The sequence below is a fragment of the Athene cunicularia genome, assembly GCF_003259725.1.
Source record: "Athene cunicularia isolate RWA chromosome 1 unlocalized genomic scaffold, athCun1 chr1_part2, whole genome shotgun sequence".
Lineage (NCBI taxonomy): Eukaryota > Metazoa > Chordata > Aves > Strigiformes > Strigidae > Athene > Athene cunicularia.
Window position 1 is genome coordinate 80,377,540 of NW_020799092.1, and position 21,560 is coordinate 80,399,099.

At 45.3% G+C, this 21,560-nt stretch overlaps 1 protein-coding gene across 1 annotated transcript in view; it reads left to right on the forward strand.

Annotated features, from left to right (window-relative positions):
- Positions 1-21,560, forward strand: part of EXOC4 (exocyst complex component 4) — a 421,183-nt gene that overhangs the window by 343,432 nt on the left and 56,191 nt on the right. Inside the window, exons 12-13 of the mRNA XM_026868343.1 lie at positions 2,875-3,011; positions 10,009-10,164. Coding sequence (XP_026724144.1) covers positions 2,875-3,011; positions 10,009-10,164 — 293 coding nt within the window. The remainder of the gene's footprint in view (positions 1-2,874; positions 3,012-10,008; positions 10,165-21,560) is intronic.

Consider the following 21,560-nt stretch of genomic DNA (forward strand, 5'->3'; position numbering starts at 1 on the left):
GAATGGCCTCAAGCTGCCCAGGGCAGGGTCAGGCTGGCTCTGAGGAAGGATTTCTGTGCAGAAGGGGCTGTTGGGCGTTGGAATGGGCTGCCCAGGGCAGGGGGGAGTCCCCGGGATCCCTGGAGGGGTTGAAGAGTCGGGCTGAGCCAGCGCTGAGGGATCTGGGGGAGTTGGGAACGGTCAGGGGGAGGGTCATGGTGGGGCTGGAGGAGCTGCAAGGGCTTTTCCAACCTTGGTGATTCTGTGATCAGGATCAGTCTCTGAAAGAGACTTGGATTTGGACTGAAGCTGCACAGCAACTTCTGTGTTTTCCATGTGTGCAGTCAGAGGTGTTCTCATGGCTCACACCAGCAGGTTGGAGCATCACCTTTTCCTCTGCTGACAGAGAGGTGCTGACCATGGGAGCACCTTTAAGCCATCCAGGTGCAAAATGAAGCACTTCTGCTTAACCCCCAACAACAACTGTGGTTGTTGGTGCTTGAAGGTTGAAGGACAGCAGCTCCTTCACCAGCCCAAACGCAGTGAAGGTTGTGACTGTGCCCTACCTGTAGCCCAGTGGCTCTGATGGATCCAGTTTCCCCAAATGATTAAGTAATTTTCACACCACATTTATCGGTCCAGTGTACATGGTCTTGAGTTTACTCTCCAGGGAGAGGTGCCAGATCGGTCTCCCATTTTAGCAGGATCTTCTCCCAGGGGGTCACAGACAGAACAAGAGGGAACGGCTGGAAACTGCCCCAGGGGAGGGTCAGGCTGGGCAGGAGGAGAAAATGTTTCCCAGCAAGAGTGGTGCGAGAGTGGAACAGGCTGCCCAGGGAGGGGGGAGTCCCCATCCCTGGGGGGGTTCAGGGCCGTTGGGATGAGCTTTGGGGGATGTGGGGTAGGGGAGAACTTTGTAGAGTCGGGCTGAGGGTTGGACTCGATGACCCCGAGGGGCTTTTCCAGCCTGAATGTTTATGCGATTCTGTGATTCTCATTTGAGTAGATTCTTAAAATGCTGCTTTTGCCCTCGCTGTGGCCAGCCTGGCACAGCAAGCAGGGATAGCCAAGAGCCCAGGCGACGTTTGAATCCTGCAGCTAATGAGCTGTGCTCCCGCTTCAGAGCCCATCGGTATGAAAACAGCATCCGTGGCTGCTGCAGCCTCTCCACGCACTTCTCTGCTTCATTTGCTTGCGATGACTCCAGGTTGCAAGTCCTTTAGGGTTGGTTGTTCTCCTCCGTGCGCATCAAGCCCAGGGTGGGATTGAATATTTATTAAAACACAGATACTTGTAATAACAGGATAAGCGGCGTAAACAAGAGCATCTGAGAGGCAGCAACACCAGACGACATTTTTGTTTGGATAAAATAATCCCAAATTGTTGCTAATTACAATATGAAAGATTGGTTAATTCCTGTGATTTGCTTAAGAGCAAGCTTAATAAGATACAAGAGCAACCAAAGAGATGTTTTTTGGGGTTTTTTTGTTTTTTTGTTTGTTTTTTTTTTTTTACTTTCCTCCAAGTACAGTTGTGAGCCAAGGACATATCAGGAGCAGCACAGGCGGTGACTAAACCTTCATTGAAACCCCAACATGTTAAGGAGTCATGTGTGCTCTGAATGAGGATGAGGTTTGCAGATGCTTTTTTACCAAATCAGGGACAGGTAGTGGAGCAGAATCAATTCCTGTCACTCAGGGGTTGCTCTGGAGGAGCAGCGTTATGTATCAGGGCGATGCTGCCGCACTTTAATCTGGAAATCAATAGAGAGACGGAAGTGGGCTTGCGGGAATGTGGCAGAGACGATGATTTGGGGTTTGATGAGATTTTGCTCTGCAAACAACTAACTCCTCTTCACGTCCTGATGAACACAGAAAAGGGCTAAATTCAGCCTTGATGCAGCTCCCTTGAAGTCCCTGGGGGTCCCCCCCCCCATATCATTTGAGTCCAGAATTTCTCAGATGAACCAGGGTTTCCAAATGCTTCAGTCTCCTTCTTTGCCTTTGCACATTGCTCAGGAATAACCCTTCACTCTACCAAGCCTAATATTAATTCAGTTTATATCAACCTTGGGACTTTGATAACCTTCCTTCTGTCTTGTTTGTAGCAACCAAATTAAATACAGCAGTCAATGTTATAAACACAGACTGGAGCAAGTCACCTTGGGGTGCCTCAGAAATCCCAAAATTCATACAGAGCTGTTGAAATCTTGGACATTATCAGATACAGGGCACCTCCTTCTGCAAGCTGTCCAAACTTGCTCATCTATAGGACGTGGAGCAGCATTTTTTACTTGGCAAATTTGCCCTATTGTTCCTATGCTTGTAATACACCGCTTGGGGTAACAGAAGGATGGCAAGGGGCTACTTAAACCTCAGCCACCAGCAGAAAGCTTGTGCCCTGCACATTCATCTTCTCTGTATGGGAGCAATGGGTGAAATCCCCGGTCTTTAGGATAATCTGCAATCTGTGAGTCCAGAGTAATTAGGTCAGGCTGAAACACTCAAGGTTTACATGTCCAAGCAGAGCTCAGCAAAGCTGTGTGTACCTGGTTCCTCTAAAAATCACATTTTTGCATTTTGAGGTTCCATCCAGTGAAGGAAAGTCTTGGTGAACTCCGCTGGTTCTCAGCAACTGGCTCAGAAATCCAGACTTTCAGACCAGATATTCAGTCCCCAAGCCACCCCTCTTCATCTCTTGCATGGGTTCATCTTTTTCCTCGGTTGTTCTGCTGTACATCCCTTGGTGGCATGGACTACTCCAGCATCTGCTCAGGGTTAGGGAGCATTAGCTGTACAGTTACATCTATGATGCTAATTAGCAAAACATGAGAAGACTGAAATTAAGATATATGCTGAGCCACTATTCTTACTTGTGCTTTTCTTTGTTTTCCAGAGCACGGTAATTGTGGAGAAGACTGTTCAAGACCTGATGAACCTGATGCATGACTTGAGCGCCTATTCGGATCAGTTCCTCAACATGGTGTGTGTGAAACTCCAGGAGTACAAGGACACCTGCACCCTTGCCTACAGGTACAGGCAGTCTTAGAAATCAATGGATGCCAGAGATACCCCTCTTGGGCGTTTGGTATTTTGCCATGAGTAGGCAGGAGTTACTTCTAGAAACCATCTCTGCTGGGATGATCAAGGATGTTTCTTTCTAGGCTGAGAAAAAAATTGAAATAATCTTCACTGGCATATGAAGAGTCTTGGCTTCCCGGTGGCTTTATCCACATCACACCGTGGTTTACACTCTTTAAACATGGGTGACAGTGGTAGTAGAGCTTAGAAACTAAATGGTTTTTCTCTTCATGAGGCAAGAGGTGACCTCAGGTTGGAGATGGGGAGTATAAGGCATCATCTTTAACATAAACAGCTGTATACAGTTATTGCTTTCATGTAAAGCAAGTCACATCCTTCCATTTGAGTATTCCCGAGAGATTCAGCTGGATTTTAGTTAATTATATTGAGATTTGGGTATTCAGATCTCATGGCAGTGTAGGAATGAGGAACCACAACACACCACGTAAATACACACACATCAGGCTTTGCGAAACTTTCCCAAAACCTTTCTGTAAACTTATTCTTTCAGGGGGGACATCAAATGCTCTCTCCTGAGCTGTCTTTGCTCATTAGCATTTTCAGGTGATCCATCTCCAACTGCTTCCCAAACCATGGCACGGAAGCTCAGTGCCACAGGGCCCTGCTGGGCACAGGGTTTATCATGCTGGGTCGTTTGGTTGAAGCCCATCGGGTACTTTTTTTATCATAGATTTCCTGGGTAACCATCGATGAGTAACTACTCTCAGTACATCCCAGTTGCCCATCCGTCAAATGGCCCCTCCCTGGAGAGAGAGACCAGTAGCATGCCCCGTGCCACGGGGATAAATACTTGCATTGACAGACACTGAAGTTGCCACGGCAATGTGGGCTATAATAGCTGCTATACGTACTCTCCTTTAACAGCTAATTGAGGCTGGCGGTAGCAGGGGAAGCTGAAAAAGCCCCTTGTGTTTTCTGACCAAGAGCATTAAAAATTATTTCCCATTGCCTGATTTCACTCAGGAGAAGCTTCATCTGGCGAGTGGCTGCGCACGGGCTCGTTATTATGATTAATAACACCAACAATAGCAGTGAGAACGTATGTGGGCTAAACTTCATCTGAGCACTTGTGTAAATTAGTAGCTGTGCGTGTGCCGTTGTCCAAAATGCTGATATTTTATATGAAACTTCACTGACTTGAGCCAGACAATAGATGTAATTTCTTTGGCTTGAACTTAAAGGTCCTTCCTTCCTTCCTTTGCTGATACCATTCCTGGATTTGGCACCTGCTGAGGAGTAATTAGGACAGCCCTAATTTGGCAATATCCTGATTACAGCAGGAGGAAAAACAGGAAACGTTCTGGTTTTGCTGCTAGCAAATGACTGACTGAAATAGAAATCTATATACATTTCAAATGATGCAGAGGAATATAGCAGCTCCCCGGCTTTCCCGGGCCGAGCGGTTCCATCCACGGGGACGTTATGCCCTCTGCAGGGATCTCGCGTCGGTACGGCTCCACGCAGCCTTGCCCTTTGGACCAGGGTTTTTCCTTGAGGTTGGAAATGGATAAATCCTCGTGTTGAGAAAAGTTAGTGGAGGAAGGATCGTTTATAGCCGCTTAAAACCAGAACGAACCCCTTAGAGCTGTGAATTGATGCGATCAGGCGGAGCTATCAGAGCAAGGGAGTGTGTGTCTGTTCTTGAGATGTCAAGACAGTGAGAATTTGGGAAACCAGAGAGGTGGTTTATGCAGGGTTTGCACATGGCATTCATTCGTTCCCCATGTGCATGTGTTTCTTGAAGGGGAATATGAGCAAACGTGGATGAAATGTATTCAAATACAGGCTCATCAAAGCAAGACTGTTTTATCCGGAGTCCTTTGCACGACAGATAGCTCTGTCAGGACGTCAGCACTGAGAAATGCACAGCTGAGATTTTTCGTGTTTGATTTCCATTTGGCTCACATTTTCTCGTGAACGCAAAGAAAAAAAAAAAAAAAAAAAAAAACCTAACAGGGCTGGCTATGAACGGATTGGACTTTTCTATAAGTAGCAACTGAGGATTTTCTTGTTTTAATTGATGACGAATTTGGGAAGCGTGTTTAATGGGATGTAGGTGAGATGTCTTCTGCAAATTACATGTTTGTAGGAAGTGCAATTTCAGTTTGACACAAACTGTTTACAAATGTGAGTTATGTTTTCTGACTAGTTTATGAGGGGTTGGGGATTAAAACGAAAATAAAAATGGGAGATAGAGCCACAAAACCTCCTGCTGTGTTGGCAGTGCTCTGCTTAAGTCTTGTCCAGCCCATGTCTAGCTGCTGCTTCAGCGAAGTTCTGTGAAAGGAGGTCTTTTTGTGAGTTAAGCCGGTAGAGTTAAACTATTTTTTAAAGGCTTTAGGAAATACTAAAAGGCCATAGGAGGAATCACAGGGACAGGGAAAAGCCTGATCAGTTCGAGGTAGCTACCCTTAACATGAGTCTTTCTTTATAATCTCTTGCCAACAGCCCTTCTTGGACAGGCTTTGCTGTCTTGAGTGCTAAAACTGATCTTTTTTCATATCTTTCTACAGACGTTGGCCCCGTGTATAGTTATGTTCACGTTGAAGGTGCAAATTCTTATTTTGTTGCCCTACTTTAAGCTCTATCCTCTGTGTCCACCCCCTTCTTATCCATCTCCATCCCCTCTCCCTGGAACAACCAACCTCTTGTGCATTTTTCAGCCTATCTGAAGAGTCTGAGGAAAGGCACCACTCACCCAAATGACTCCATTTAGTCTGTAAAAAGAGATGGACATTTCCAAAGAGTGATTTGCCTTAATTAAAATGTGCCTAAAGTCTCTGAAGGTGCCCAGCTCTCTCCATCAGCTGTGAAGGCAGCTTATGGTGACCAGCCTTCTGGCTGAACTGTATCAGCTGAATCTGTAAAATTAGGTGGGGTAAAACTGGGCCTAAATCTCTCCAAATGCTATGGAAAGGAAAAGAAAAAATTCACGGTTCCTGCTCTCCAGCCATGCAACACAAAAATAAGCCCCTTTTTATTGATAAGAAAACGAGGAGCAGATTAATTCATTCAAGGTGTGGGGTCGGCAGTCAAATGGGATTTTTCAAGTCCCTAGGAAATGCTCTTGCCACTCAGTTTGCTATTTCTTGCTGGCACCTTCCCCTTCTCGCGTTAACCTTTTGGGTTTTAAGTTGTTTTTTTGACTCTTTTTGGACAGGGGTCTCTCTCCCTCAGGCCATTACATGCCTGGCACACTCTGAGCATGCCTTTAAACTCTTGAGCAGAACTCAGCACGGAAACATCACCTTGGCCCTGGGAAGAGAAAAAAAAATCATTTCCAAATACATTTGGCACAAGGCAGGGGAGTCCAATTAGCCCCTGTGGCCCCCAGATGTTTTCTTAATGAAAAGCCATGGCCCTCCAGCTGCGCAGGGGGATGTTCCCCATCACTCTGCTCTCAACTCGGGGCAGCAGTGGTGCAAATCTGGGACCATTACCACCAGCAGATGTTTTCTGGATAAAACCCACTGAGCTGTGGAAGGGTGAGCCCCTCCTCGCTCATGTGCCATCACCTGTGTAAGTGTTACACCTATTCCCTACCCGCTTCCAAGAGCTGGGCACAAACAGATGGCATTTTCCGTGGCCTGTTGAGCTGTGAATTAATTAGTTGATTATGGCACTGGTGGTGGCAAGTAACCCTATTAGAGCAGCAGGAATAATTACAGAGGAGTTTGGAAGAAGGGGGGGTTGGTGTTTGAAAAGAAGCGTTTTGAGCTGTATTAAAACATGTCATCCTGTCTTTTGATAATTTACTCGAGGACCCGAATTAGATTGACATTGATAGGAGTTACGGAGGTTCAAAACTGGCTGAGATGCTAGAAAGAAAAGGTGGGGGGAAAAGGAGTCTGTAATTGATGGGGAAAGGTGGGTGTCTAATGGAGATTGGGGTGTGTACAACCCTATCTAACATCTTCCTTAATGAGGGGGTGGTTGGAGTAAAACCGACCCATTAGTAAAAATTAGGAGGTGTTGCAGTCATGGGAAAGAACGGGGACATAATTCCGGGGGACCCCACGTAGTGGTGGCAGCGTCCCAGCATCGATTCATTTGAAGCTCCCTATTGATTTCAGGGGGGAATTTGGCTCAGGGCTCCAGTGGCTCATGGACCCACGAGTGCCACATCACCAAAAGGTGAGAAAAGCAGGAATCAGGGGTGTTAGGCTCTTGGAAAACACTGACCCTGGAAAAACAAGGGCACCAAGCTCAGTTTGCAACTGCTACAGCAGCCAAACTTCCTCTCCTCTCTCCTCCCCCAACACCCACTCCAAAAAGCAATAGGATTTTTAAGGACAGAAGATAATAAGGATCATAAAACAGAGAGGTAGCTCTGTCCTCTGTATAACTCCATCAGAAGACTCCCAAAGATGCCTTGCATTCGTATACATCTGAAGGGCTATGATAAGGTTGTAAATAATTGAAGAGAATAAATAGTGAAAGTGGTGAGAGCTGAGGCTGCTGTAAGGGGAAATAACGGGGAGTAATGGGATGAAATTGAGCAAAATAAAACACGAATACAGTATCAGGATTGGTTTGTTTTTTTTTTTATCCAAGAGTTAGATTTGTTCAACTGTGAAATAGACTCCCAAGGGAAGGAGACTATTACTTTAGTCATTTAAATCTGGAGAGGACAAAGCACTGGCTAATATATTCAATGGAACAGTTGTCTTGCCTTGGCAGAGAAATGGCCAGATATCATCAAATTCAGTTTTTCCATCTCAGATGTCAGAGATTCTGGTGGAGTTGTTGTTTTAAAAAAAAAAAAAAAAAAGAGAGACCTTTTTTTCATAAGTGGAAAAACACCAAGTTCCTAACAGCAGCAGAAGGCCAAATTGAAATTTTGACACCGAGGTCTTCTGTGGCTGGAAACAAAATTCATTCTTTTGTCTGTGACAGATTGAACATGAAATTTAAAGAGAAGGAAAATTTATATGTAAGTGCATGTGACAAATTCATTTTCACAAATCATGTGTACTTACTGAGCAGAGGTTGTTGTCTTGGTAGTAGGTGAAAGGAGTGATAGGTTGCTCTGTGCTGGTGGGAAAAGAAGTAATCCACTCTGTTTCAAGATAGATCAGTGTTGGCTCCTATCTCAATGCCTTTTTCACTGTTTTCCTTAGCACAGATAACTCAGTGTGTTACTTTTATTTCTATTTACTGACCAAAACACAACTTTCAGGAAATTCAAAATGAGACCGGTTAATCCACATAAATCCCTTAGAAATGTGCAGGGTCTTTATTGTGGACTTGCATGACCCTTCCCAAAATCACCACCTGAATGTTAGTGAGGGCTCTGAGCATCTCTTTGCCCCGTGCAGTGTCCTAGCTTGGATCCAGGAGCGTGCAGCCCTGTGGCTCTGCAAGGTCCACGTGGAGCTGACACAGGTGAGCCAGCCCAGATACGTCCATACCGCAGCACCCGACAACTCCAGTCCTTGGTTGACACATCCAGTGTTGAATCTCTACATCTTTCTGATGCACAAAGGTTGTAGCAGTGTTGGGGAAGCCATTTTTTTCCTGGGGGGCAGTAACAGAAAAAGATCTGTCTGGCAGTTAGGCTTCGTCAACCCCTTGCATTGTAGGACACCACAAACGTGCATTATTTCTAGGTGTCTTGTAGCCTTTTGAGCAAGGGGTGGTGGGTGTTTGAGGTCCCTTTTCTGTATTTTTGCAGAGTAGAAGATGATCAGTCTCTTGGCACATAAGGGAGATCTTGATTCTGTGGTTAACCTTCAGCTAAGCCTCTCCATAGGAACGGGACCTCTGAGCCCTTGTCTGTTCAGATGCTTCCTTTCTCAGCTCACACTGTGCTGGTTGTTTGGTGGGTTTGCCGTGTTCCCGTTACAGAGGGCAGGAAGAAATCCTCCTGCTGTCCACTGGAGAGGTCAGCACCATGTTTTTGCTTTGAGGGATGAGGACAGGTCGATTGTGTTCCTTGGGCTGGAGAAGTCGTCCAACTGATCACCATGCAAGGATCTCCAAGAGCCTTCCAGGTGCTTGACAGAGAAGGAAATCAGTGATAGGATCTAGAAGGAAACCCCAGCACCCATAACTCCCTCTTGCCCTTTCCAAGAGATAGAAAAACACTTCCCAGAGTCTCTCTGCCTACCGAACAGCCCAACGGGAGAGGACTTTCTCTAGTCGTGGTGTGCCGGTGAGGTAGCAAACATTGACGAGGACTGTGCTGTGGTTGTTCATGAGCACAAAAAAATAAGCAGCTCATTGACTCCTCCAAATACAGCATCCCGTTGTTGCCACTGAGGAATTCAGATCAGTTACACTGCCAAAAATATTTAACAGGGAATGTCTTCATAATAGGAATATGCTGTGATCTTTGATTCGATTTCACACCTACATATGATTTAGTTGAAATCTCATATTATTAAATGTTTTGGATGACTAGAGAGAAGATCCTGGACGCTTCGTTTCCTTTCAGTGCTTCAGCCCTGGTCCCCGAGCTAGGCCAGCTGGTGTGCGGTGAGCTGGTGGCTTCCACCCAGGTCTTCCTGGGCAGGTTTCCACATTGCAGTCACAACACAATCAGCTGCGGCTGGCGAGCTCAATTGAGATTGCAGAGAACAAATGAGCCACGGAGAAACTACCTTCTCTCTCTTCTAGTACAGAATGACCTCCTCCGGTTGTGTAAATAATTGCGACTGGAATGGTTTCAGATGTGGGGAGAATATCTCCCTTTTTCCCTCAAAGGACTCTACCAAAGCACCTCAAGAATCGTCAGTTTAAGGGAATTTTATCTCCTGTCCACCCGTGTTGCCATGCCCTCCATATGAGCACTTAGTTAAATTTCCTCGTTGGACCCCTTCCTTAATGCACGTTTGTATGTGACGGGGATTTTAATGAGCGTGTGTGGAATTGTGTGAAAAGTACAATTTGCTTCACGCTAATGTGATTGTTGCTGCTTTTCCCCTAGAAGCATCGTGCAGTCGGATGAAAAGCTGGTGATCAGCGCGTCCTGGGCTAAAGATGACGATATCAGCAGGCTCCTGAAATCTCTGCCCAACTGGAGCAACATGGCTCAGCCCAAGCAGCTGAGACCCAAGAGGGAGGAGGAGGAAGACTTTATAAGGTAAAATATTTTATTAAGTTGTAAAAGGGTTTCAAGGAGAGTAGCAACAATGGTAAAACCTGCTGCAAACAAAATAATTGCGGAGTTTGCGTAGCTGTTGCGTCCCCAGGTGTGAGAAGTGGAGATGTGGTCTTGCCTCAAGTGGAACAATGGAATTTGAGTCCACGTGCCATTACACCGTGTGATTTTAAAGTCGGGCACCAGCTTTGCTGAACTGAGAACTTCCTGTGCGTTGCCTGGATTTGGTTCTGTTGATGGTATCGAGAAACCGTTGAGGAAATTACCTGTTTGGGGGATGTTTCTGGGCTTTGCTTATCAGTCAGTTATGATGGATTGGTAGATAAACCATCTTGAAGCTCTTTATCCTTCAGGAGAAAGGAGAAAGCAGAGCTTCTTCTCGTGTGCAGCGAGGACAGGAGAGAGGAAGGCCATAGTTCAATCAGAAGCCTCAGTGGCAGTGCCAGCTCGCTGCTTTCCTGCCCTTATTGCTCATTTCTGCTCACTCCGTTGTTCTAATTCTGAAGAATTGTACTCGTGAACCAAGTCAGGAAACTGGCTGGCATTGGGAAGGGACAGAAAGGGTTATTTTTAATTGAGGCAGATCCTCAGGTTGATGGTGCCACTCTGATCACTCACGCTATGAAGAGAGCAGCAGCCTGCGAATAACGGAGGGGCCAACTGGTTGTACTGGGCATGGAATTCCCAAAACTGGTGTTGTCACCAAAGCTGCCCTCTATTAGAGCCATGACCTCGTGGAGTTTCTTCTCTGTCCCAACCCCAGGAGCTTTGTAAGGAGAGTCAGATGAAAAATACCAGTACCTCCAGAGGGGATTCTTTCAGAGGCAGCTTACTGTGTCCAAACCAGATTGTTTCTACCTTTCCAGGCAAGTGAAAACCTGTAAGTGGGCAGATTGCCTTTCCCCCGCACACTGTAAATGGCTTAGTCTCTAAATCGTTGACGCATCCTCAAGAAACAGGTCTTCTTTGTCATTCCAGGGAGTCAAAAAGCTTGTCTGCACATTCCCATCACTATTCATCACTTCCTTGATTGGCATTTGGCTATAAAACTGTAGGAGTAAGTGAAGCTGTTGAAAATTACAAGTCTAATTTGCCCAGATTGTCATTTTACTTATTCACTGAATGCAAGCACAATAACATAAAGATGATGCAGTCTAGAGAGAGGAACAACGGAAAGTATAAAATATGTCTAGTCACAGAAATGTTTGCTCATACTGCAGTCGGGATAATCAGCTTTGCCAGGGTTGTAAAAAATCTTCGGTGATGCGGGAGGAGTGAGGCTGCTTGAGGTCTTTGTGCAGTCCCTGGGATTTTTGCATTTCATCGATTGACTCCTAGCCTCCATCTTTGCTGTCGCATTTCTCCTTTGTTTCTTGGCACAGAAAGGTGCTGGGATGCCCTCCTGGCTCTTGCGGTGATTTCTGAGCTGTCGGCGTGGGGCACCGCGGCTCCCGTGGGTGCAGTGCTGGGTACTGCTGTCTCACCGTAACCTGCTAGTGTAAATTCCAGGCTAAATCGGATGGCCAAGCTCAGTCCGATGGTAGCAGTGCCAACATTTTAATCCTGATGCACATTTTATTCCAATATTGTCATTTTACTATCCATTCACTTTAGCATTTTGTGAAATTGTGTCGGAGGTGTTAGAACAGAAAGCCTATTAGGTCATCCACATTGAATTCACTGGGTAAAAGCTCCTATACCATGTCCTTTTTTTTTTAGCTTAGACATTAGAACAAAGATCTTTTCTTGGTATCTGTTTGCACAGAGCACGGTGTATTAAGCCTCAGCTCCTCAGAGTGCCATGTGAATGCTCCTGTAGCATTAATTTAAATGATAATAATTGGTCTGGGCCAGTTTTAGCCATTGATGGTAAGCGACATGACTTATAAACTTCCTCAAGAATCTGTGCATGGTTGAATAGATCTCTCCTGAAAGCTTCAAAATAAAATTAATTGCTTGTCCAATTTTTTGTCATCTTCTTTCTGTTTAAGCAGACTTTTTTTCAGACTTTCTCCTAATACAAAGGAACATGGTTTTTTTTTCGCTGCTGTTGCTTCTTTCTCTTCCTCTTGGCACTGCTGAAGAATTGGGAATAATTCTGCTGTAGCCATCTCTGCCTGAACACTGCAGTGGAGCCACAGGAGAATGGATCCTGCAGATACGTTGGTTATTAGGGACGGGGCTGTGATGGAAGAGCCTGGGAGAACTCATTATCACTTTGACCATCCAAAATACTTAAAACCTTGATACCCACCTGTGTTCACAGACCCTGCTCCTCGGTTAGCAGAAACAGGACTAAGCATCCTTTCCTGGAAAGGGAAGTTTAAGCTTCATGAAACATGGGAGCATGTTCTTTTTGGACGTTAAACAAAGCTGACAGCAGTGCTTGAACTATTCAGCAGCATCCCTTTATGAATGTTGCTAAACTAAATACGTCCTGAAAGTTTACCGCCAGTTTTTGTGCGGTGGCAAGAAGAGATATCAGTGCACGGTTTTCTTTCCCTCCCCAGGTTTCCTGCAACTCATTTGTTTAATTAAGAAGAAGAATCCAAACGCGATGTCTTTGCAAAAAAATAACCCTCATGCATATCTCTGTTGACAGTGATTGATTTTGTTGTCTTAACCCGCCACTATCTCTTTTGTGAATAGATGTCAAAAGGCAGGGTAAGATACTAGCAGAATCTCCCCATTAATATTCTGGTGTGGTTGGCCAGACAAAGGGACCTGATTGAGCATATTATAGTAGCTCAGAACTTGGCAAGGGGAGAAAGGAAAGAAGAGTCATGCCTCTATTCGTATAATTAGTTTTTAAAGCTCTGAAGGCTATTTGGCACCGGGGCAAGTGTGAAATATGCTGCCCTTATCGCTTTATAAAGGTTAGCCTTCAGTTCATTACTGAATCAGATACGTTGGCGATAAAACCCAAAGATGTATCATTTCCAGGTTTGCCTTTGACGATGGAAAAAGAGCTTCAGATCTGGTCGTGCTCAAGTCACAGCAGGAATTCTTGGGTTTTGGTGCGACTCTGCAGCACAAGGGGTGGCGAGGGGCAAAGGTGCCGGTGTGTGCCCGAGGGAAACCACGGGGAGCTGGGGAGGACGTGCTGGCAGCTCACAGCACCACGCGTTTGCCTGGGAATGCCACCTTGACCTGAAGCTCCCACCACAACGCAGGTTATTCCGGTTGCAGATCTGAGCTAGCAAACCTGCGTTAGGAGAAGGATGGCGATTTTCCTCTCGCCTTTTGGCTCCAGCAAGCTCCTGAACACCAAACTTGGGATCCGTTATTAATGGAGCCATAAAAAACCCACTCTTGGCGTCTTCATATACCACACGACTTTTGCTTTCACTGCTTTTGTTCATTTAGTAAGGATAACCTGACCAGAGGATTCTCCAGCTGCTTCCTCTGCTGCATCTCCTGTTCACTTGAGGATGCTCATCCTCACTTGCTCTGCACCAACAGGATGAGGTATATTTGAGCAACATGGAAGGATACCTGTGCAACAGCAGATCCTTCAACTAAAGGAGGGGGCAGAGAGGGGGGATGAGTCTCTGCAGCCAAGGCCCCAGCGCCAGGCCCCGAGGGAATGGCCTCAAGCTGCCCAGGGCAGGGTCAGGCTGGCTCTGAGGAAGGGTTTCTGTGCAGAAGGGGCTGTTGGGCGTTGGAATGGGCTGCCCAGGGCAGGGGGGAGTCCCCGGGATCCCTGGAGGGGTTGAAGAGTCGGGCTGAGCCAGCGCTGAGGGATCTGGGGGAGTTGGGAACGGTCAGGGGGAGGGTCATGGTGGGGCTGGAGGAGCTTCGAGGGCTTTTCCAACCCAGATGGTTCTGGGATTCTGTGAAATCATCCCAAATTGCATTGGTTAGAACGGTTACACTATCCTAACTGCTTATTAGGATCTCTTCTCTCCCCTTGGTTTAGTGATGTTGATCCTCTGACTCTATTTCCAGTGTAAAGCTGGAGCCTGCATGCAGATGTCGGCCTGCTTTGGAAATGTGTCACTGTAGGACAAGACAGAAAAGTGATGCTGAAGAGAGCAGGGGTGGACTGAAGGGTGTCCCCCCAGAAGGCATGATGGGAGCAAGAAAGATACCTTCCAGTTTTTAATATGTACTGGAACTGTGTCTTGGGAACCACTCTCTCGCCTCAGCTCCCTTGGGGCGTGCAGTACATCTCACCTGTGCCCTGGGTGAGCGCATCATCCATCCACTGGCAGCAAAGTCACCGGGGTACACTCCACAGAGTGAAACCTCCTCTCCTTTCCTCTTTGGGGGTCAGAGCACACACAGCTGATGGTGGTGGGCGATCATCGTCTCTCTACTCCAAACGCAAAGCTTTACTTAGCCCTGGGAGCAAGGTGCAGAGTTAAAGGAGCTAGAGGTCCCAGGAATGACTTTCAGAATCCCAGAATCATTCAGGCTGGAAAAGCCCCTCGGGATCATCGAGTCCAACCCTCAGCCCGACTCTACAAAGTTCTCCCCTACCCCACATCCCCCACAGCTCATCCCAACGGCCCTGAAACCCCCCCAGGGATGGGGACTCCCCCCTCCCTGGGCAGCCTGTTCCACTCTCGCACCACTCTTGCTGGGAAACATTTTCTCCTCCTGCCCAGCCTGACCCTCCCCTGGGGCAGTTTCCAGCCGTTCCCTCTTGTCCTGTCCCTGATCCCCTGGGAGCAGAGCCCAGCCCCAGCCTCTCTGCTTTTGCACCGCAGTGAATTAGAAGGGCTCCCCTGAGCTCTTCCCCAGAGGGTGCTTGAGTGAACTCCAGAGGTTGATCCAGAGCTCCCAGGACTGGTGACAGCTTAAATTACTTCAGCTCTTTCCAAAGGGATCAACGTGCTGTAAACTTCCCATTGTATAAATAAACAGTCTGGGCAGGCCCAGAAAGCAGAGCAGGGACAAGTTGCCTTGGATCATTAAGTCCTTCCCTTGGTGCAGAGGGAGACCCATGATGGCAGAAGGATGGAGTTCAGGTCCTACCTTGGGGTAGGGTGTTCTTCTCTCATTCCACCTCTCTGGGCAACCAGAAAACACTGGCCAAGATTTTCATCCCAAGCTGTATCTCGGGCTGTTCCATCTGCTGTCTGGTGGATGGTTTTTGTAGTGTTGGGTTTGGAGCTTTCCATTATTTTTATTTCCTTTTGCTGTCCTAGTGTTTCTCCTGCTGCATGGTCCTTTTCTGAAGCTTTACTATCTTATGGAAGGCTTTTCCCCTTTCTTTGCCTCTTTGCTCTCCCTCCCATTCTCAATTGTAGCTTTTCTGTCTCTTCTTCCTTGTTTCTTTCTTTCTCAAGAATAAAAGATCTCCCTCTCCAATTTCTCAGGCTCTATTTATTATATTCACGATACTTTTAAAGGGTGAAAGAACGATTTTGTAAGATTGGCACCAGACTGTAAACCTTTTTTCCCTCTACTGGGACTGTGAGTCTGAGCATACCATAGGTGTGAGTCATTTCCATTTGATGACAGTCTGCTCCTTTGTAGGAAATGGCTTTCTAGAGCTCTTTTTTGGATCATAAAGGAAAATGTGCCTCATCATGAGTACAACTGATACGAAATTCTATTGCTCTAAAGAGTCTCATCTGGGAGATGTAAAATTGAGTGAGCACCTGGATCTTCACAGGGCACCTCTGTATCCAAGAAGTTTCATCCTGACTTTGCTTGTCTTGTGAAGGCAAAGAAGTTTTGGAGGATTTGGGTTGGGGTTTTTTTTTTTTTGAGGATTACATGTATTTTGAACCTGAATCCTGGAAGAATCTCCCCGCTTCAGATTCCTTAATCCTACAGATCTCATTGTCTGTTGAAATGAGTGCAGCAATGCCCAGCTCTTCCAACATACTTTCTGTGGGTTATGCCCCTAAACTGCATAGCAGGGATGAGGGGGCAAACAGAGGGGAAACGTGGAGATTCAGCTTCTCCACAAAGATTTAATGACAGCTCCTGCTTCCCCAAGATTGTATATCGCTAAATCGCATCGTTAGAGCTACGCGACGTACTCCAAGACGCTTCCTTGTCTGCTGTGATAAATTGTATAATATAAACAAGACCAGAATATTCAAATACATTTAAGCGAGAAGATGGCATGTGATGTTACAGCTTAAAATTGTCAATTAGTGATGTCTGCTTTTTGACAGTGTTGCGACCTCTCAGCAGAGATTCGGAGCTGCCAGGGAACGTTGGCGCCGATCGCGCCCGTCCCTGATGGAGATGCACAAATTGTTGCTGAGGCTTTGCAAATCCCCGTGAACCGCAAATCTGGGTCATTTTTAGGATGGGTTGGGTCTTCAGTCCTTTAAAGCCGAATAGCTTAGGTTGACGGGGTGAGTTTCTATCCACCGAGGATCCTTTGCAGCAGCTTTTCATCAGGACTACAGTGCTGTTTGGATGTGCTGCAAAAAATGTTCTCATGTGCTGAATTTTTAAAATACCTTCAGGTGCTGAATCTCTGAAACAAGTGAAACGACGTCTTCTGCAGGAAGATGGCTGGGCTGGGTTTTATTGTTCTTGTGGCAGCAAATCATTTCACAGGGCTTCCCTTTGCAGAAAAAGCCCACGTGGGTTGTTTGTTTTGGTGCTCGCATGATTTTTTTTTTTATGATTGTTGAACAAATTCTGGTGCAAGATGAAGCAACAAACCACTTTTTCTCTCTTTCTTTATAAATAAGAACATAATGGGAATTTCTTTGAATTTATCAAGAGGAAATCTGTCTGCCTGGGTAATTTCTATATACAGGTTTTACGCAGTCTCCAGGCTGACTATGGCTCAAGTGCAGGAATAGAAGACAAATGGGTTATAGAAATGTCTATATGACTTAAATACATAGAAAAATCAACTGATCCAAAAGAAGCTGCAAAGGTGCATTGAAACTGATGTGAATGCTGTCATTATAATCTTTCCATTACGATGTGTATCGTGGTTTGAGACTGCATATGTCATATACTATACGTGTTCTAAGTGCTTTATATTGGGTAGCATATTGAGTTGTTACATGGCAAGCTTTTTACCCAGTAATTGGTTTCACTAACAATTTCATGGGTGTTCAATTTAATGTGGTTTTGGTACAACACCGTGACAAAGCAGTAATCCTTGTTTTGCCAGCTCTTCCTAGAGCATCTGCATCTTTTTCCTGTTCACGCTTTTATAGATATTTTTAGGGTATTTCCTCTACAGCCACGGCTCTGCCCGCTGCTTTTAGCTGCGGTTTAAATTCATTTTGTTGCTTCTCCTCTGCGAGCATCTGATGCTCAGCGGGAAGCATCTCTCTGAGGTCTGTGGTCGAGAGGGTGTGAGAAAGGACAGGAGGTCCTCGTTGGGTCAATGTGTTCCGGAGGGGGCTTGCTTGGTGTCCCCCCTCCTCCTCCAGCTCCACGCACCCTCCCAGTGAGCTTTTTCCTCAGCATTGTTTGCCGAAGGGATAATTGACACTAATTCCTTGGCAGAGAAAAGGGAGAGGAGCAGTAAGTGAATGTAAAACTGCTGCCAAGGGTACGTCAGAGATCTCCTTCCTCGTTCTGCAATATCGATGTGGACACTTGGCTGCTTTTCAGCCCCACTCTGGCACGGTCAGGGTGCCTTAAACGTAACACGGGTCATCTTGATTTATCACACACGCTCTTCCCTGGCCTTTCTTTCCTCACGTACAAGTTTCCTGTCCTCTCATGTATATGGTGAAATACAAATTAGGGGAAGCCTCGTATATTGAATCATCACAGAATAATAGAACCACGGAATACCAGGCTGGAAGGGTCCTCAAGGACCGTCTGGTCCAACTTTTCTTGGTAAAAGCACCATCTAGACAAGACGGCCCAGCCCCCTGTGCAGCTCAATCTTAAAAGCACCCAGAGTTGGGGAATCCACCACTTCCCTGGGGAGATTATTCCAATGGCTGCTTGTTCTCATTGTGAGAAATTTTCTTCTTGTTTTTTTTGTTTGTTTTTGGTTTGGTTTTTTTTGTGTGTGTGTGTGTTCTGTTTTGGGATTTTTTTTTACCTTATTAGAGTTTTTAGTAGAGCAAGCCTGATTTCTTGTAAGGAGTAAAAATGCTGGTAGACATATAATGAAGGTGCAAGCATTACACTTTTTTGAAAACTCCTTTACAGGTTTTATTGCAAACAGGCTCCTAATTATCATCAGGAAAAAAAAAAAAATCTAACTGTAGATTTGATGTAAAATGTGTAACACTTAAAAGTATTGTCATCTCTGTTTCCAGGCAGGTGAGCTCAATAGGGTGTTTAATTTTATTAGCAGCTCATCCCTTAGAAACATCACTGTTGGTTGCTGGAAGAGAGGAGGGGGGAAGCCAATCTGGCTGCAGAAGACTTCTTTGGGGAACCAGGACACCAGCTTGTCTCCATCCCTGCTGGTACCGTGCCAAGGATGCACTGGGCAACCTATACAGTATCCATGAGAACAGGGTGGCTCTGGAGCTGACACATTGCTGGTCACTGTGTTTGGGAAGTAGAAAGAGAGAAATTAAGATGGTTTAACAAAGGGAAACAAAATGAGGTGCTTAGTTAATCTGAGGATTAAGCTAGGGCAGCCAGCCTGCTCTGACAGAGCGGAGATTTAAGAGTGAACCCTCTTGCAGTGCACACAGACCCCATGGGAATGGAGACCAAAGGGCAATGAAGCGCCGTGGCCCCAGCATCAGCTATTGGTGTAAGGAAGAGTGAGCTCCCACAAAGAAACAGTGAAGAAAGGCACTTGGATTAGCTTTCTTTGCAGTGTAGTTGATATGCAATATTAATCTCCGTCTTGAGCATGGATATATGCACGGCCAAATTAATCACAGCAGAGTGGAGCGTTGCCTTTTGTTACAGTTCTGTAAAACACTGTTACGAACCACTTGGGCATGAGGTTTTCTTGCTTTCTAAAACATGTCATCTCCATGGCTGGAAATTTCCATCTTTGGGTGCTCACCAAAACCTGCGGGATCTTTTCTTGTTCTCAGAAGCTTTGGCAAAGTGCAAAGCAAAGTTCGTGGGTAAGGTAGGATGGGATTTCAGTTTCCGAATTTTGGTAATTCAAACTAAGGGTGTCCATTTTACCATCAAAAGCTCATAAATTAAATGCAGAAGGTGTCTGCAGATCTCTTTGTATGTGCTGGCTCTGTCTTAGATACACCCTTACAGTTAAAAATGTGACAAGTCTTGGCTGAGAAGCTGTCGGAATCAAAGGTCTGATTTTAATGCAGGTATTCAGAGAGCAGAGTTAAGGTTGGATATTCCGTTGATTTGGGGTTTTGTATCCTTCCCTTGCAAATTTAATAAAGACAAAGAAAGGCATGTGGTGAATATTCTCTCCAGCAGGCATCTAGAACAGATTCGGGGAGATGTTTGCTAACAGCAGGTTTCAATTGCAATTACAGGAATTCACCAGAATTCTTTTAAAGTTATCTTCCAAAAAGGAGTTATTGCTGAAGGTTGTCTCTATTAGAGGTTTCAGTTTGTGCAAAAGAGTGGATTGGGGTTTCTGCAGTCAAGGCTGTGTATTAAAGAAAGCAATTAAATATATTTGCTGCCCTTTTGATACCAACTTCTCTTGTTTTAGAACGAGTGGCAGAATTGCATTGATCCCAACAACGTTTTAAGAGTAAGCTTCCTGTAGAAGATCTTATTTGTATTCCTCCCAGGAGCAAAAATAGGAAATACACCACGCTTTGTATTATATAGATTTTTATATTTTTTTTCAGCCTGACTGAAAGCACTGTATTATTCATGCACAAGCCATCCATCCAAAGCAGTTGCCAAAACCATTTCTCTTTGCGTGTGGGAAGGGAAAAGAGTTGTCCCTGTGATAAACCGAATTTGTAATCACGGTTGTGGGCAGCGGCGTGGTAGTGACTCCATTTAACAGCTCTCAAATTGTCATTTCCAAAAAAAAGTCCTTTCTCTACTGCGTTTTGTAGTGGAAAGCCACGTTAACGAAGGTAGAAATTCCCCAAATGTTTCGTTTCTTGCTTTTCTGAGTGATTGATGCTGTTGCCAGCGGGATTTGATGGTCTAAGTCAACGGGAGTGGTTTGGTTGGAGGGGGAAAAGCGTGTCTATGAAATGTCTTCTGCTCCGCAGAAACAGATGAGGACATCTGAGTGTCTGTAGGTGGGTAGAGCCAAGTTTCATGTTTGCTCTAGAAGTCAATAATGTGTTCTTCTTGAAAGAATTATTATGCTTTACCGACAAAAAAAAAAAAAAAAAAAAAAAAAAAAAAGAAGTGGTTGAGCCTGGCTATGAGCTTGGCCACCCCCTTCAACCTTGTGTTCACCTTCAGACGCCCGTTTGGAATTGGGGTGAGTCGCCCCAAAGCTTTGTAGCGTCTTCTGACTAAGAAATGCCCAGTCGGGGGAGATTGTTAAGGGCTTTCCTGAAGTTCAGAGAGGATTTAACGTATTTCCAATAGCCAGAACAGATGAAAATTAACCCTGTTTTATGGAGAGGAAGAACAGCTGAATTACCACTGGAGTTGGAGATGCTCCTCTGCCTCAGTCCTCACACACAGCCAACAGATGAGGATTCCTCCCAAACCACAGTATGTAGGATACGGCCTAAGGCAGCATATTTTTTATTGTCAAGCAGAAGAAAATCCTCAAAGAGTTTTTTTTTAACGAAGGCTATTTTTATTTTTTGCCTTTAATGAATTCAATTGAGCAATTTAAAACCATTTCAGGATTGTTCTTTTTTTTTTTTTTTTTTTTTTTTTTTTTTTTTTTTTCTCAAGTGACAGCGAAGTCCCACAAATCTAGGGAGACGCTGGCAATAAAACTGCTTAGATAGTATATAAAACGCCACTGATGGGATTATTTTGCTGCAGCTCGTTGCAGCTATTATGCTCAGCAGCATGATTCCTCATTGTAAGTTCATAAAAGAGCTAATGACAGGAAGTGGAGATTTGCAAAGTTGAATGGAAGTGGAATGCAAATTTGTAACAAAAAGAGCAACTAATGATGGGAAGAGTGTACTGAGGACCACGGTAAATGTGCCGTCACTTAGAGTCTTTCAGTGAAATGCACTTGGTCCCAGCCATGAGCTGTTGTACTTAGATGAAGGAACCACGTCCTGATTTTCTCCATCCTAACGGTACACAAGGAGTCGTGCTCAGTCGCAAAAGCGATGAGAATATTTGTCACGCAAATACTTCTGGGACATAACCAAACATGCTCTTCGTGGAGACCGAGCTAAATCTGAATTCGAAAGCTGAAACGTGACAGTGGGAGTGAGCAGTTACGTACTTTGAAAGAACTTTTTCCAGCTTTTTGGGGGTAAACACGTTTGTCTTGCTCATCGTTTTTCACCAGGTGCTATCTCTGTGCAAGCAGAGTAATGCATGGACTGATATTCAAAATCATTTGTTTGTCACTTTGTGACAAAAAAAAAAAAAAA